Source organism: Lactuca sativa, chromosome 9 (assembly GCF_002870075.4).
Source record: "Lactuca sativa cultivar Salinas chromosome 9, Lsat_Salinas_v11, whole genome shotgun sequence".
Lineage (NCBI taxonomy): Eukaryota > Viridiplantae > Streptophyta > Magnoliopsida > Asterales > Asteraceae > Lactuca > Lactuca sativa.
Window position 1 is genome coordinate 55,688,595 of NC_056631.2, and position 14,539 is coordinate 55,703,133.

General features: G+C 33.5%; 1 protein-coding gene and 1 long non-coding RNA gene across 4 annotated transcripts; one reads left to right on the forward strand and one right to left on the reverse strand.

Moving 5' to 3' along the window:
* The first annotated feature begins 651 nt into the window (after positions 1–651).
* On the forward strand, positions 652–7,101 carry LOC111903880 (putative lysine-specific demethylase JMJ16). Of its 3 annotated transcripts, none has more exons than XM_023899648.3 (13): positions 652–1,055; positions 1,510–1,575; positions 2,093–2,414; positions 2,497–2,559; positions 2,634–2,711; positions 3,156–3,644; positions 4,264–4,485; positions 4,587–4,748; positions 4,827–5,195; positions 5,276–5,957; positions 6,033–6,136; positions 6,228–6,425; positions 6,565–7,101. In XM_023899648.3, the coding sequence occupies exons 3-13, from the start codon at positions 2,130–2,132 to the stop codon at positions 6,853–6,855; spliced, it is 2,943 nt and encodes a 980-aa protein (XP_023755416.1). In that variant the 5' UTR covers positions 652–1,055; positions 1,510–1,575; positions 2,093–2,129; the 3' UTR covers positions 6,856–7,101. The 3 variants fall into 3 exon arrangements, with proteins under 3 accessions (XP_023755416.1, XP_023755419.1, XP_023755418.1); XM_023899651.3 differs by having other exon boundaries at positions 2,150–2,414; XM_023899650.3 differs by lacking the exon at positions 652–1,055 and adding an exon at positions 1,102–1,155.
* Positions 7,102–11,935: 4,834 nt separating this feature from the next.
* On the reverse strand, positions 11,936–13,816 carry LOC111903881 (uncharacterized). The gene is made up of 2 exons (XR_002854339.3): positions 13,406–13,816; positions 11,936–12,168 (listed from the first exon to the last, which is right to left on the reverse strand). It is a non-coding gene; the product is annotated as an uncharacterized LOC111903881 (long non-coding RNA).
* Positions 13,817–14,539: the final 723 nt, after the last annotated feature.

Consider the following 14,539-nt stretch of genomic DNA (forward strand, 5'->3'; position numbering starts at 1 on the left):
GGGAAACCAAAGGAACATTGACATGTGTTATAAATTTTAATCAATCCACCAAACTAAAACTTAGCTTTAATACACCAATAACATCTAACAAATGGTTGATTTCTTTGTTTACATACGTAAGTTTGGGAGTTTGCGCCACTTGAACCAGAGTGCATCATTATTATTCTTCTGAATAAATAGTCCACCTTGGCGGTCACTCATGGGAAATGTACACATAGGCCTACAATCCAAAATGAATGTTTAAACAAAATGTTATCTAAAATCCGAAATCAGAAACATTGTGTTCGAAATGTCAAATTTAGGACATCATCATCACTTTGACAAATGATTCGGAAGCTGATAAATTTGAGTATAATGACATTTTGTGTGTCATTTATGTGATTACCTATTCTTTTTTCTTTTTTTTTTTTCTCTTTTTTTTTTTTTGGTCATTGATGTACTCAAAGATAGGGCAACTGCAACCTACAATGCCTTATCTTTTACTTTCCTCTTCGTATCATTAATCAATGAAACCGGCAAATGGGAGCCCATTGTATTGTATGTAACGCGATATTTTAGATATTGAAAGAAGATATGCAAGAATGTCTCCATCTTGACCGTTCATCAAATCCAACTAGACAATAATATTGTTGATTAAATTAATATTCTTCCAAACTCAAGAGAAGAAATAGTCGGAATAAAGTCTGAATTCCCTTCACGCAACCCTAAACCCTTTCAATCACACGTCTAATTGGGCCACTTTTCCAATTTCTCCCCAATTTATCGTCAAACTCCATTACTCCCTTGAAACAATGAGCAACTCCCATAGTTATCTTTGATAAACAAACACAAAAATATGTAAATCAAGAATCAAGATCTTTATCTAATTCATGCTTCCCTGGTAAACTTTGTGTTAATATGTCTTGGTTGGACAGTCTACCTGTAAAAGCATTAACTTTTTCCCCCAAAAACTAAAATCTTGACCAAACCCACTTCAATTTCCCCTTTCCCACTTTGATTTTCTTCATATCCATCCAAGAAAATTGGTTGGGGATTCAAAATAAATTCACAAACAGGTATAAATATAAATCTTCTTTTTTAAACAATTTAACCACATGCTTATTCCTCTTTATCCAAAGTATACATGTGTTGTGTTGCGTGTTAATTAGGTTTAAGGTATTATGCTATTTTTATGTTTTCATCATGGATATTAAGATGCTCTTGCAATTTGTTTTTCAATCTAGTGTTTTCTTGTCCCCTACAATGATGTAATTTTTGGTTTCTGTTTCATACCAATTTTGGGGATCTGACAAGTTTCAAGATTATAAGTCGCCTTTTTGCCATTATTAACCAATTATGGTTTTGTAACCTAGATTTGAGTGTTTGATGCTTGTTTGGTTCTGTTAGGAATCTGGGTCGGGTCGGGTTAGGCTAGGCTGTTTATTTTTGTTTTGATTTTGATTTTAATCTCAGTTTGATTAGCGGTTTTGCATGTCAAATTTACTGGTTTATTGTTTCTTTGATTTTTAGGGTTGATTGATTTTTGTAGCCATATTCAACATCAGGGTGTGAGCTGCATTTTGGGGCAAAGGATATGTAAGTTCTTTGAACTTTCTATTTTGCAAATTGAACGTTCTTGAATTGAAGATGCTTATATCCTATGATGATCAATATTTACAGTCTAAATCCATCAATATATGAATAATTGCATTATCAGACCTCACAAAGAAAACATAAATTTAACTTGATAACAAAAGATTCACCATAAAGCATTACCAAATTAAAGTGTTGTTCCAAAGAATTCAATAGTCTCAAGATTTGACATTTTGTCTTGTATTTCCTAAAAAGGAATTCAAGAATATCAAGATCTCACATTCTGTCATGTATTTCTTAAACCAATTCACGAATATCAAGATTTCACATTTTGTGTTGAAATATTTCTTAAAGGAACTCGGGAGTATCAAGAATTGACATTTAATGATGTATTTCTCAAAAGAATTCAGGAATTCAAAAAAAAAAATCAAGATTTGACATTTTGTGTTGTATTTCTTAAAGAAAATTCAAGAATATACAGATTTCACATTTAATATTGAATCCCTTATCTGATTACCAGAAAATCTTGAATACATGTTCTAACAAAGCCTATTGGGATGGGGACACAACTCATTAGGCATCCCCTCAAAGAAGAGAGCCTCAACATTCCATCAATTCCACCTGGTTTCGAGTCTTTTACACCTTTTAGAATAGACGATAATACCCCCGCATCCACAATTGGTTCTGCATTACAAACAGCAAAAAAAGAACAAGAAATCGTGCACCATGAGGATAAAAAAGTAAAAAGGTCTCTTAGGCGTAAACCAGGGATAAACTATGCTAATTTTGATTGCTCTTCAGGAGACGAGTCTAATTCCAAGACATTCAATCACATTCACATTGTAATCCCGTAAACTTAATTCTTATGTTTCTTTTTCCATTTTTCCATCTGTCCATATATTTGACACATTATTGATGATGCAGGATCAAACTTCAAGATCTCGTGGGGTTACACGTGGGTGTGAAAAGGGTAGCAATTGCCAAAAGGTTTGATCTTTTATTGTAGATTGTAAATCTTTTTGTTTATTCATGTGCTAAAGTTTGAAACTTTTTGTGTTTAGGTCACTGCAAAATGGCATCCGGAAGAAGCTCGGGTGCCTAATCTTTCAGAGGCTCCTGTTTTTTATCCGAATGAAAAGGTTAGGATTTAATGGAGATGTTCTTTGTGTAGTAAGTCAAAAGGAAACAACATATATAGCTTACCATATTAAGTGGTTGTTTCTTATTGACTTAATGAGCTTAATGGGTTAAGCACTTAATCTGGACAACTATACATGGATGTTTCTTTTCACTTAATCTAGAAAGAATGACTTAATGGGTTAAGCCATAAAAACCTGGCTTAATGTATTAAGAGTTAAGACACCATGTACCCTTTTTTGCTTTTTATCCTCCCGACTTCTCTCATGTTAAAATTGATAAGTATTGTGAAAATTGTTTGTTAGAACTTAAAAATGTAAGGGTACAATGGTCATTTAGTCTCATTCAGATAGTTTATTCGGTCTAGAAAAGAAAAGAAAAAACACCTTCAATTGCTTTACCCATACATGACTTAATGAAGTAAAGGGATTTCATTTTGTTTTCAGGAGTTTGAGAATACTTTAGAATACATTGCAAGCATCCGTGATAAAGCAGAAGTATATGGCATATGTCGAATAGTACCACCTTCATCATGGAAACCTCCATGCCCTCTCAAGGAAAAAACCGTGTGGGAAACTTCCATGTTTTCCACTCGTATTCAAAGGGTTGACAAACTTCAAAATCGGGATTCCTTGAAAAAATCTTTCAAACCAAATCATCACAAAAAGAAAAGAAGGCGAAGAAGCACGAAAGTTGGGGTTGATCAAGATCATGAGACACGTGGTTCTTTGAGTCCAATGGCTTATGATTTTGGGTTCGAACCTGGTCCAAGTTTCACTCTTGATGGATTCAAGAAATATGCGGATGATTTCAAAACACAATATTTTAGAAAAAATGTGGATGAATCCCATACTAAAAGATCATGTGAACCCTCTATTGAAAACATTGAGGGTGAATATTGGCGTGTGGTAGAGAAGCCTACCGAAGATGTCGAGGTAATTTGTAATTTTTACTATTCATTCACTTTTATCATCATCAATACCCAAATCCCATAAGAATGAGGTGAGAGAGATAGCAGATACTAGCAATAAAGCTGAAAGTAAAAAGGGGACAAAAGTAAAAAGTTAATATCTTATGAAAAGTAATAAAAGAAAAAAGTAGCAGATACTAGCCATAAAGCTGAAAGTAAAAAGGGGAGAAAAGTAAAAACTTAATATTGTACGAAAAGTAATAAAAGAAAAGAAATAGCAAATACTAGCAATAAAGCCGAAAGTAAAAAGGGGACAAAAGTAAAAAGTTAATATTGTACGAAAAGCAATAACAGAAAAGAAATAGCAGATACAAGCAATAAAGCTGAAAGTAAAAAGGTGACAAAAGTAAAAGGTCAATATTGTACAAAAAGTAAAAGAAGAAAAGACACTAGGACCTAAACTACTCTGCTACCCTGATTTTAAGCCTCCACACCCTCCTATCGGAGGTCTATGTTACTTGTAAGTTGTAATATATATATATATATATATATATATATATATATATATATATATATATATATATATATATATATATATATATATATATATATATATATATATATATATATATTTTTCAATGTAGGTGCTTTATGGAGCTGATTTAGAAACGGGAACATTTGGTAGTGGTTTTCCCAATATGCCCTCACAAGTTGAAGGTGTGGATGAAAAGTATTTAAAATCCGGTTGGAACTTGAATAACTTCCCAAAGCTTCCAGGTTCAGTGCTCTCATATGAAACTAGTGATATATCGGGTGTTTTGGTTCCATGGTTGTATATAGGAATGTGCTTCTCATCTTTTTGTTGGGTGAGTTAAAACATATAGCAACAAACTTTCATTAGTTTATTCTAACTTATAATAGCATATTAGCATCTTTACTTTCATTTCATATTTTCATCATATTTCAGCATGTTGAAGATCATCATTTATATTCAATAAATTACATGCATTGGGGGGATCCAAAAATATGGTATGGTGTTCCAGGACAAGATGCCATTAAATTAGAGGAAGCTATGAGAAAGCATTTACCCGATCTTTTTGCACAACAACCAGATTTGCTTCATAAACTTGTAAGTCATAGGATTGAATGAATCTACATTTTTTAAAGAAAACTTTTCAGAATTTTAAAAGTTCAAGAATTATTTCAGGTGACTCAACTTTCTCCATCAATACTAAAATCTGAGGGGGTGCCTGTGTATCGATGCATTCAAAATCCTGGAGAATTTGTGTTGACTTTTCCTCGATCATATCATTCGGGATTCAACTGTGGTTTTAATTGTGCTGAGGCTGTGAATGTGGCTCCTTTTGATTGGTTGCTTCATGGGCATAATGCAATTGAACTTTATCGTGAACAGGGGAGAAAAACGTCAATTTCTCATGATAAACTCTTGCTTGGAGCTGCAAGAGATGCTGTAAAAGCTCAATGGGAAATGAATTTGCTTCGAAATAATACACCTGATAACCTAAAATGGAAAGATGTTTGTGGGAAAGATGGGATCCTATTGAAAGCACTCAAGGTACAATCTTTTTTGTCATATGTTTGTTATCTATATTATGTTATAGAGTTTTTGTCTTACAAGATTTTTGTTGTGTGTAGGAACGTTTGGAAATGGAACGTGTGATGAGAGATTATCTTTGCAAAACTGGTCAAAAAGCGTTAAAAATGGAAGCCACTTTTGATGCCACAAATGAGAGAGAATGCAGTGTTTGTTATTTTGATTTGCATCTTTCAGCTGCAGGGTGTCACCATTGTTCACCTAACAAGTATTCTTGCTTGAATCATGCAAAAGAATTTTGTGGGTGTTCATTGAACTCAAAGTTTTTCCTTTTCCGTTATGACATGAGTGATTTAGGGATTCTTGTTGAAGCTTTAGAAGGCAAATTAAGTGCAATTTATAGATGGGCAAAACTTGATCTTGGACTCATATTAACAAACCATGTCCCTAAAGATTTGGGTATGATAAAGTCACCATCCAAAGAGCCTTTGGTTGTGAAAAATAGTGATGATGTTATTATTCTTAGTGATGATGAGGGTGAAAATTCCATCAAAAAAGACGAATCTTGCAAAAGTGATACACTACAAAGTGTGGGTGACATCACTCGTGGGTCCCACCAAGAAACAGTTTCCTCTCAAAACAATCTTGAGAGATGCAATAGACGTAAAGGTCCTTGTATTGCTAAGGTTGTTAGAAGGTTAAATTGCAATGTTGAGCTTCTTGAATTTGGAATTGTGCAATCGGGAAAGTTATGGTGTGATAATTGTGCCATTTATCCTAAAGGTAAGTTTTTTCACTTTAAAAAGATTATTATATCCTGCAATAAAAATGGAATATTAAATGTTTAATCATGTGCAGGATTCCGGAGTAGGGTTAAGCATATAAATATTCTTGATCCAACAAATACATGCTACTACATTTCAGAAATCTTGGATGCAGGATGGGATAGACCTATATTTATGGTATCAAGAATCGTTTTTTATTAATAAATAAATCTTGCTTTTTTCACTCAAACCCTTAATGGAAACTGATATAAAGATTGTTTCTTTAAAGGTTTCTTTGGAGAATTGTGTAAGTGAAGTGTTTATCCATTTATCAGCTGTGAAATGTTGGGATATGGTGAGGGAGAGAATTAATCAAGAAATCTTGAAGCTTCATAAGTTGGGAAGATTAAAGCTTCCACCTTTACAACCTTCCGGAAGTCTTGATGGCATGGAAATGTTCGGTTTCTCCTCCCCTTTCATCTTACAGGTAATCTTGAATGTTCAGTTTCGGGTATTATAATTGTCTTTCACTACTAATCAAATGTCAGAAGTACCCTTTAATGTTCACAAACACAAGATTTTGAGAAAACATTGAATTGATGATTTGTTATAATGTTGTTTAACAGGGGATCCAGTCAAAGGATAGGCATCGGATGTGTAAAGAATACTGGGAATCAAGGCCTTTTCACACTCAATCCCATGATGATATATCTGGGAATTCATCTGTAAATATTGAAGATCAAAGTAACTCAGGAGATGATACCATTGTTTCGGGTTTGTTCAAGAAAGCAAATTTAGAGGAATTAAACGTGTTCATGAGTGTTTTGACTAAGGATGATTCAAATCAAAATAGGGTTATGAGACTTCTCAATGAAGAGATTGTGAAACGACTGAGACGAATAAAAAAAGGCTCATGAGTGTTTGGAGCAATGAGGTGATTCAACATCTTATCAAAATAGGGTAATGAAGAGATAGTTAAACAACTGACATGATCTGACTAACGTTTTCTTGTTTTGTGAAATGTTTCAATCTTGTGTAGTTAGTTAGTGGTTAGAATAGGGTTTTGCTGTTAGTGACAATGGTAGATATCATATTTTTGTTGGGTGTTGGGTTAACTTTGAGAAATTTGAATTCTTCGTCAAGTCCTCGTTTTTTTGAGACTATGGTGTTGGTTTCTTTGACTTAAGAGGACAAGCTTCAATATTTGACTTGATACAACCATATAGCACCAAACTATAATTAATATCAACCTTTCTTCTGTCGTCGAAATTGTTTTTTAATAGTTATAACACAAAAAAGCTTCATTTTTTTTTCTCAGATAAAACCTGGTTTTTCTGTGAGGACATCTACAATTTTTTTTTTCAGAAACATCATTATTGTTGCTACATCATCATTTCTCAGATGTTCTATCATTTCTCAGATGTTCTGAGATCCATCAAAATTTATGGCTATTTTGGTGATTGGATTAATTTTTTACTATCTTTTGCTAAGTGATTGTAGTTAGGCTTGAGCCTTGGATCGAGGTACACTAAAGGTTATTTAATATGGAGACTTAGCCGAGCCCGGTCCCAAAAGCCTCTAACCACAACAAGTCCTTGCTTAACCGGTCCTGAGCAAGACTCCACTCCCTTAACCGGATCTTTTGTTTTTGGGTTATTGTCCAACAAACTTTAGTATATTATGGTTTAAATGGTCATTCGTGACTATTTTTTTTGCATTTTAAGGACATGAACTTGTATTTTTAGGTTTTAAAAGGTCATTTTGGAAAATTTGAAGGGATCACCCGGTGACACCCATCCTAATCAACAAGTTTAGATGCCAACTCAATTGCCACGTGTAACACCTAATGTAATGCTTTCTTTAGAACCCAAATTCGATCAAATCCCTTACCGTCTTTCGTCTTCACCTGCTCTTGGCTCCGATGCCGTCTTCTTCGGCTCTGCCGCTGTCTTCTTCGGCTCCGGTGATATGTTGACTCTGGTAGAGTCGAACACCAAGCATAGAGTCTTGTATGGTCAAGATCGATTGAAGGCTTAGTGTGGATAGGATGCATTCCTTATTTTTTCAGGGTTAGGAAATCCCATCATTGTTTTTTGTTCAAACAAAAACTCATATCGATCTTTTGGTTAAAACCAAGTTCATCCCTGTTTAATAGTTGTTAAATAGATCTAGAGAGAGAAACTAATGAAGATGAAGACCGGTGAAGATGAAGAAACTGATGTTACCTTGATGAAATCAAACTCCGATCGATTTCGTCGCCCCTTTCCTTCGCTAATCATTGCTATCTTCGTCTTCAAGGGTTTATCAACCATCGTAATGAGTAATTTTATCTGTTAGGACTGAACTCGTTTATAAAATCGAAATGTTTGCTTGAAATCAGTATCTAAAATCGATTTTTTAAGTCGAAATGTTTCTTAAAATCGATTTCTAGAATCAACATGTTTGTTTGAAATCGGCATATGAAATCGATTTTCTAAATCAAAATGTTTGCTTGAAATCAGTTTCTGAAATCGTTTTTCTAAGATTTTTGCTTGAAATCAATTTGAAAATCAAATTGTTTTCTTGAAATCGGTTTCTAAAATCCTAAACTCCTATTTTCTTCCAGAGGAACCGGATGTCGGTGAAGGCAGTGAAGATGACCAAGGTACACCTGATTAACATCTCTAATCTTTTTATCGTCTAAATCTGTTTTATCTGCATCTCCGTCGTAATCATCGTCAAAACCCATATCTCGTGAAGTTGAAGATGATCACCAAAAACCCATCGATTTATGTGTACCCAAATAAGAGGTAGTGGTGTTGTGATTTTTGGAGGTTGTGAATCAGTGGTGGTTTTGCTGCTATCAGAACTCACACAAACATACAAACACACCTGGTAACCCACACAAACACACACCACCAACTTCATCATCTTTCATACCACCATCACACGGGAAAATCCAGTCACCACTGCCACCCCCTTCTCTCTGTTTACACCCACCACCACATCATGAAATCTCACCTACACTTTCCAAGATTTTGGTTTTGGAATTACAACATAGGAGAAGTAGATCGCGTTAGCGACGAAGAAGAAGCTCCATTGTTACTGTTCGTAAGCCCTCACGTCCTGATGTAAACTAATGGATTAGTTCTATCTTCGTGGCAATTAGGTTTTGGCTTACGTGGCAACGATGAGTCAAGTCACCACTGAGTCATTGTTGACTCACCTGCCTAGTTGGCAATTGACAAGGCATTGTAACTTTCGAAAATGGGTAAAGGTACCAAATTAACAGGTAAAACACAAGTCCGTACCTTTAAAGCCAAAAAAAAATAAAATCACGAGGGACCATTTAAACCAATATACTAAACATTGTTGGGCTACAGTGATAATAACCCTTTGTTTTTCTAAAACTACTAAAAATAAAAAAGTGGGATAATGACTTAAAAGGGTAATATATTTTTCGATTTATACACATTTGATCACTGAGCTTTTTTTTCGTCCATATTTACCCATTCAACTTGTTGAACTATACACATTCAGTCATTATGAACAACTACTTCAGGTTAGCCGGGAAAAATGATTTAATAGAGTAATATATTTTTTTATTTTGTATACATTTAGTCCTTAATATTTTTGTACACATTTAGTCCTTAATATTTTTTGTTTCAAAATAAGTCATTTTTGTTTTTGTACACATTCAGTACTTATGAATGTTTTCTTTAGGTTTTTCTCACGACATCTTATGTGGGACAATCATTGATGAAGTGTGTGGGGCTGTTGATGTTTATGTGTAATGTCTCATTTTCACAACCAAAAAATTTCATTTTTAAATAAGGCAAAACTCCCAAATTATAAATCCATTATTAAGAAAAAACGTTTATTCCAAAATACATTTATCGAAAATTAGAGTAATATAAGAAATGCGTAATCCTCAATAATGTTGATCAGTGTGTACATTGATGTATTTGCCTTCCCACGACCAACGATAGAACCTGAAAACATAAACAACTGGGTAAACACAAAGTTTAGTGAGTTTCCCCCAGAATACCCAACACAACAAACATATTATCATGCATAACATACCCACACTCATTAGATTGTTATACCTTGGCCCAAACAGTCATCGGACTGGAATGCCAACATGCAACAGGTCCAATCAGTCATCGGACTGGAATACCGAGGGTTTGTTGGCATGATGCCTTAATCCAATCGCTCTTCTCGAGTCTTCGTACCTACAGCTTATAGCTGTCCCGCACCAGGTATCTTGGTCTATAACATATAGCAGGACCAACTGAAACTATCCCACCACCATATGGCTATCCTACATAAGATGTCGCGAGAAAAACCTAAAGAAATCATTTATAAGTATTGAATGAATAAAAAAACAAAAATGACTTATTTTACAATAAAAAAATATTAAGGATTAAATATGTACAAAAATATTAAGGACTAAATGTGTACAAAGTGATAAATATATTACCCTATTAAGTTATTTTTACCGGATAACCTGGAGTAGCCGGTCATAATGACTAAATGTGTACAATTTAACAAGTTTAAGGAGGTAAATGTGGACGAAAAAAAAATTCAGTGACTAAATATGTACAAATCGAAAAATATATTACTTTTTAAGTCATTATCCCGTAAAAAGTTTTAACAATCTCTCTACTCCGATCACATACATATTAAAAAAAAATGAAACTTAAATTTCTATAAGAATACATTATTTGCAAATATATTGTCATCATCTTCGTTTGTGTTAGACATCATCTTCATCATGAATATTGTCATCATCTCTGTCTTAGATGATGAATATTAGCATAGTCTTGGTCATGGATATTAAAATTTGTCTTCATTTTGGAAAACTTTTGTCATTGGCATTCTTCGGGATATTGTCTTCATCTTTCTTTAATATCTCATCTTCGAACTTCTCAATTTCACGCTCAAATGATACAACGTGGTGTATCTGTTTCACCCCATTTAAGTAATCTTCTAAATAAAATGCACACCTCCATCAATTGTATTGTAATTCTTGTTACAATAGCCAAAAAATGGATTATGAAGCTAACATACAAGCTTGGACAGGTAGTAGATCACGATCCATTACATCCAAAATCATAAATTGTTTTTAAGCTTCTTTTTATCGTGCCAAAATATATAAATATTTGCATTATTCAATAGTCATAAACTGTATAAAATTTGATCAAATGCACATTTCCTAATTCACGAATGTGGTATTTGTTTGTGCCTATTTACAAGCTTTTTTATGAGGTTATTATAAATTTGTAGTGAAATATTTGACGATGTACAAATAGTTAATGCTTCTTTATCCTTCCCCATAAGGTTGTGTACTCACAAAGTGGCTCTATATTTGTCATGCTAAGCGTCAAATAAGCTTATATTATAAACATATAGAGTTCTATATTTTTCAAGATAAACTTCAAATAACATATTAACAAAATTTATTCTGGTCGACGCAAATGAGGATTCTTTGTAATTTTGGGCTACGACATTAACTATATTATTTCCACAAACATTTATAGTTGGATTTGAGGCGACAACATAAATACAAGAAATTAAATATCCTTTACTTTTATTACTACAAATCATCTTACCAAATTAAATGATGATATATGTCATATTGATATATTAAAATATCATTAAATTTTATTAAATGAACATTAAATATTACATATGTCAGTATTTAATTGGATATAAGGATTTATAGGAAAAAAATGGAGGATATTTAGTTGAGACATAAGTGGTTATTTAGGAGTAGATTAGTTAGTTTGTCGTTAAAAAAAAATTTAGTTTCTCATAAATACATTAGGCAAGTTCCTAAAATATTTTGCAAATCTAATTTTCATTAGTTATGTCAAATTGGTTCATATATTTTCTTTGATATTTCTCTTGTAATATTTCCTCCATATATATGTATGGCCTTAGGACCATTTATGTAAATTACGTAGTCGGTACTCTATATATTTTTAGTGATATATGATGTATCTATCTATGCCAATATGATATAATTGGTACCCCATATATTTTTTTTGAAACGACAAATAAACAAAATACACCTAAATTATTTCACCTATGTCCATTGCGAGACTGGAACCCTTAACCTCAAGAAGACAGGGCAACACCGGATACCGCTGGGCTATAAAATAAATAAATCCCCAACAACACCAATATAAATCTTCTGTGTAAATCTCCATCAAATTGGGACATCATAACGAGATTCATGTCTTTATCTCCTACACCAAACATCAAGATTGATTATCCAAATACATCTAAATTTTCTGTGTTTGAATTGATATTAAAATGAATGAGACATAACTAATTTCTAGAAATTAACCAACAATTTCATATCATTTAAATTTATTAATCCTTAAATAAATATGAGTAAGTATTAAACTACTAGTACTATAATAAGCATAAGATAAATGTATTGATGTATGTTCACAAACTTCTAACATATCATACATAAATTCAGTCCTCAAGCATTCTCCCTTCATAATCACTCAATTTACCCCTTCACTGCCTCCCTACTAGCTCGTAAATGTTGGGGGTATGTAGGGTGATGACGGAGAACCAAATTTCTCTTGGATCGTGTAAGTTCACTTTTCGAACTGATATTTCTATCCTATGCCTGAGTTACTAGAAATCATGTCTAGGATAATCCAAAACGACACTTGTGTATCTAGGCACAGAAACACAAGTTAAATCGCCAAAGGGTTTTGAGTTTGTATAGAATAAGAAGAGTTGAGAAGGGTTCTTTTACGGCTCAATTAAAGAGTCGTATTTATATTAGACATATACGGTTTCTTGTCTTCTAAATTAGTTAGGAGAATCACATAATTAATGGCACGATCAATGGTTTCCAAAATTGATAAGATTTATCAGTTTTACCATAATCACCCACTAGAATTTGGATTTTCCATAAAGTAACTAATTTAAATTTCCGAAGACCTTTTGGGGCGCTACCCCAAACCCCACGAGGGCACTGCCCCTCGACCCCACCTGCCACCACCAGGGTCTCTACTCCTTGGACTCCGCTAAGGGCGCTGCCCCATTGCCCCAGCCATTCTGCCATACCCGCTTATAATTCGATCATATATATGCCTCCACTCCTCATTTACATAACATATAATATAAAGTACAAATGATAAGCCCCTTAGCTCACATTTCAGTTCTAATTACATAAAATGCTCGGTGACTCTAAAATTACCAACAATAAATGCTTAAATGTATTTTTTGCCTTTAACAAACTTTCAAGCATAAAAAATAGTCTGATTTCACTTAGTAGGAACTTCAAAATTTTGACTAGGCTTGAGCATTGACATCCCAACAAAACTTCAAATACCCGACAGATTTTTGCAAAAATAACTTTTATAGATCCATAATTTTGTAATAGTATCATTCATTATCCAAGTTTGGCTTACACCAATACATTTAAATTGTTAGTAATACAGTGAGTATTGAAAAATTCACCTCTTAGGTTGGAGGGGGAGGGGGGTTTGGTGTTGATCTCACCGAGCTACCAAGGATGGAGAAAACTTTTTCCATGGCTAGGGAGTGGGGAAGAAGAGAAGAAAAAGAAGAAGAAGAAGAACTGAGCTACCAAGGATGGATAAATTTTCTTTCCGGGGAGTGGGGAAGAAGAAGAAGATAGTAAGGAGAGAGAGAGTCAACAACATCTTATCTATAAGGGGAGAGAATGGTGTTTGCCGAGCTAGCTTAGCGGCTGTCGAGCTCGAGGCTACTCCCTAGCCTTATCATAGGTTTATAAGTCAAATTAGTTTTCTTATCACATACGCATGATTAGACAAGTGTTTAATGATACACAAAGAATTTATTTTTTAAATGATAAGTATTAATTATTTTTTTGTAATGTATTATATAAAGTGACCCGTGAGTCTTGTAAAGTGAACATTTTGAAAAGACATACAATGTTTCATCATTCGCCAATTAGTTAGATTTATTGAATGGGTTGTTACATAAATATAGAATTCTAGTCAATTTTTTGGATTGGACCAAATGTCAAAGATTAACGAACCCCTTTTTTCTAAGTTGAAAATACTTATTGTATATTGGACTTTGCTAAATCCTTCATTTTATATCATCTTGTCTCACGGTAAATTAATTTACCAGACGGTATTGTGGTTGAAATGTTTTCTAATAAGCATTGTCAAGTGTGGATAGTCAAAATGGTTGGATGAAAAACCCTTCTTAGACATACACTTGCACATCCTTACACAAACCAAATTGTTTTCGAAATAAACCCTTACATGATAATATAGCTTGTGGGTTATTCACATGTATATGACCAATATAACACCTCCTCATGTATTGCTTATGATCCCGATGAAGTTTGTCTGATTCATAAATCCATATAAGGTATTAAACAAGTCATATGTGCTTTGTTTGAGAAGTTGTAGATGATTATTTTTCTTGGTTTTCTTATCATGACTCGACATTGTTTTTCAAATACATAAATGCATATCAGATTCTATTATCCTCATATGTAGATGATATGATCATCACCAATTATGACTATGATGACACTGAGTCTCTAAAACGTGATTTGGCATAGCGTGTTGTTATATAGAGATGAGAATGCTACAT

Bases quoted from the DNA above. Each gene is read 5' to 3' on its own strand.
- LOC111903880 (XM_023899648.3), top strand. From the start codon at position 2,130: ATGGGGACACAACTCATTAGGCATCCCCTCAAAGAAGAGAGCCTCAAC. The intron at 5,196-5,275 runs GTACAATCTTTT...TGTTGTGTGTAG, and splicing joins TCCTATTGAAAGCACTCAAG to GAACGTTTGGAAATGGAACG. The intron at 5,958-6,032 runs GTAAGTTTTTTC...AATCATGTGCAG, and splicing joins TTGTGCCATTTATCCTAAAG to GATTCCGGAGTAGGGTTAAG.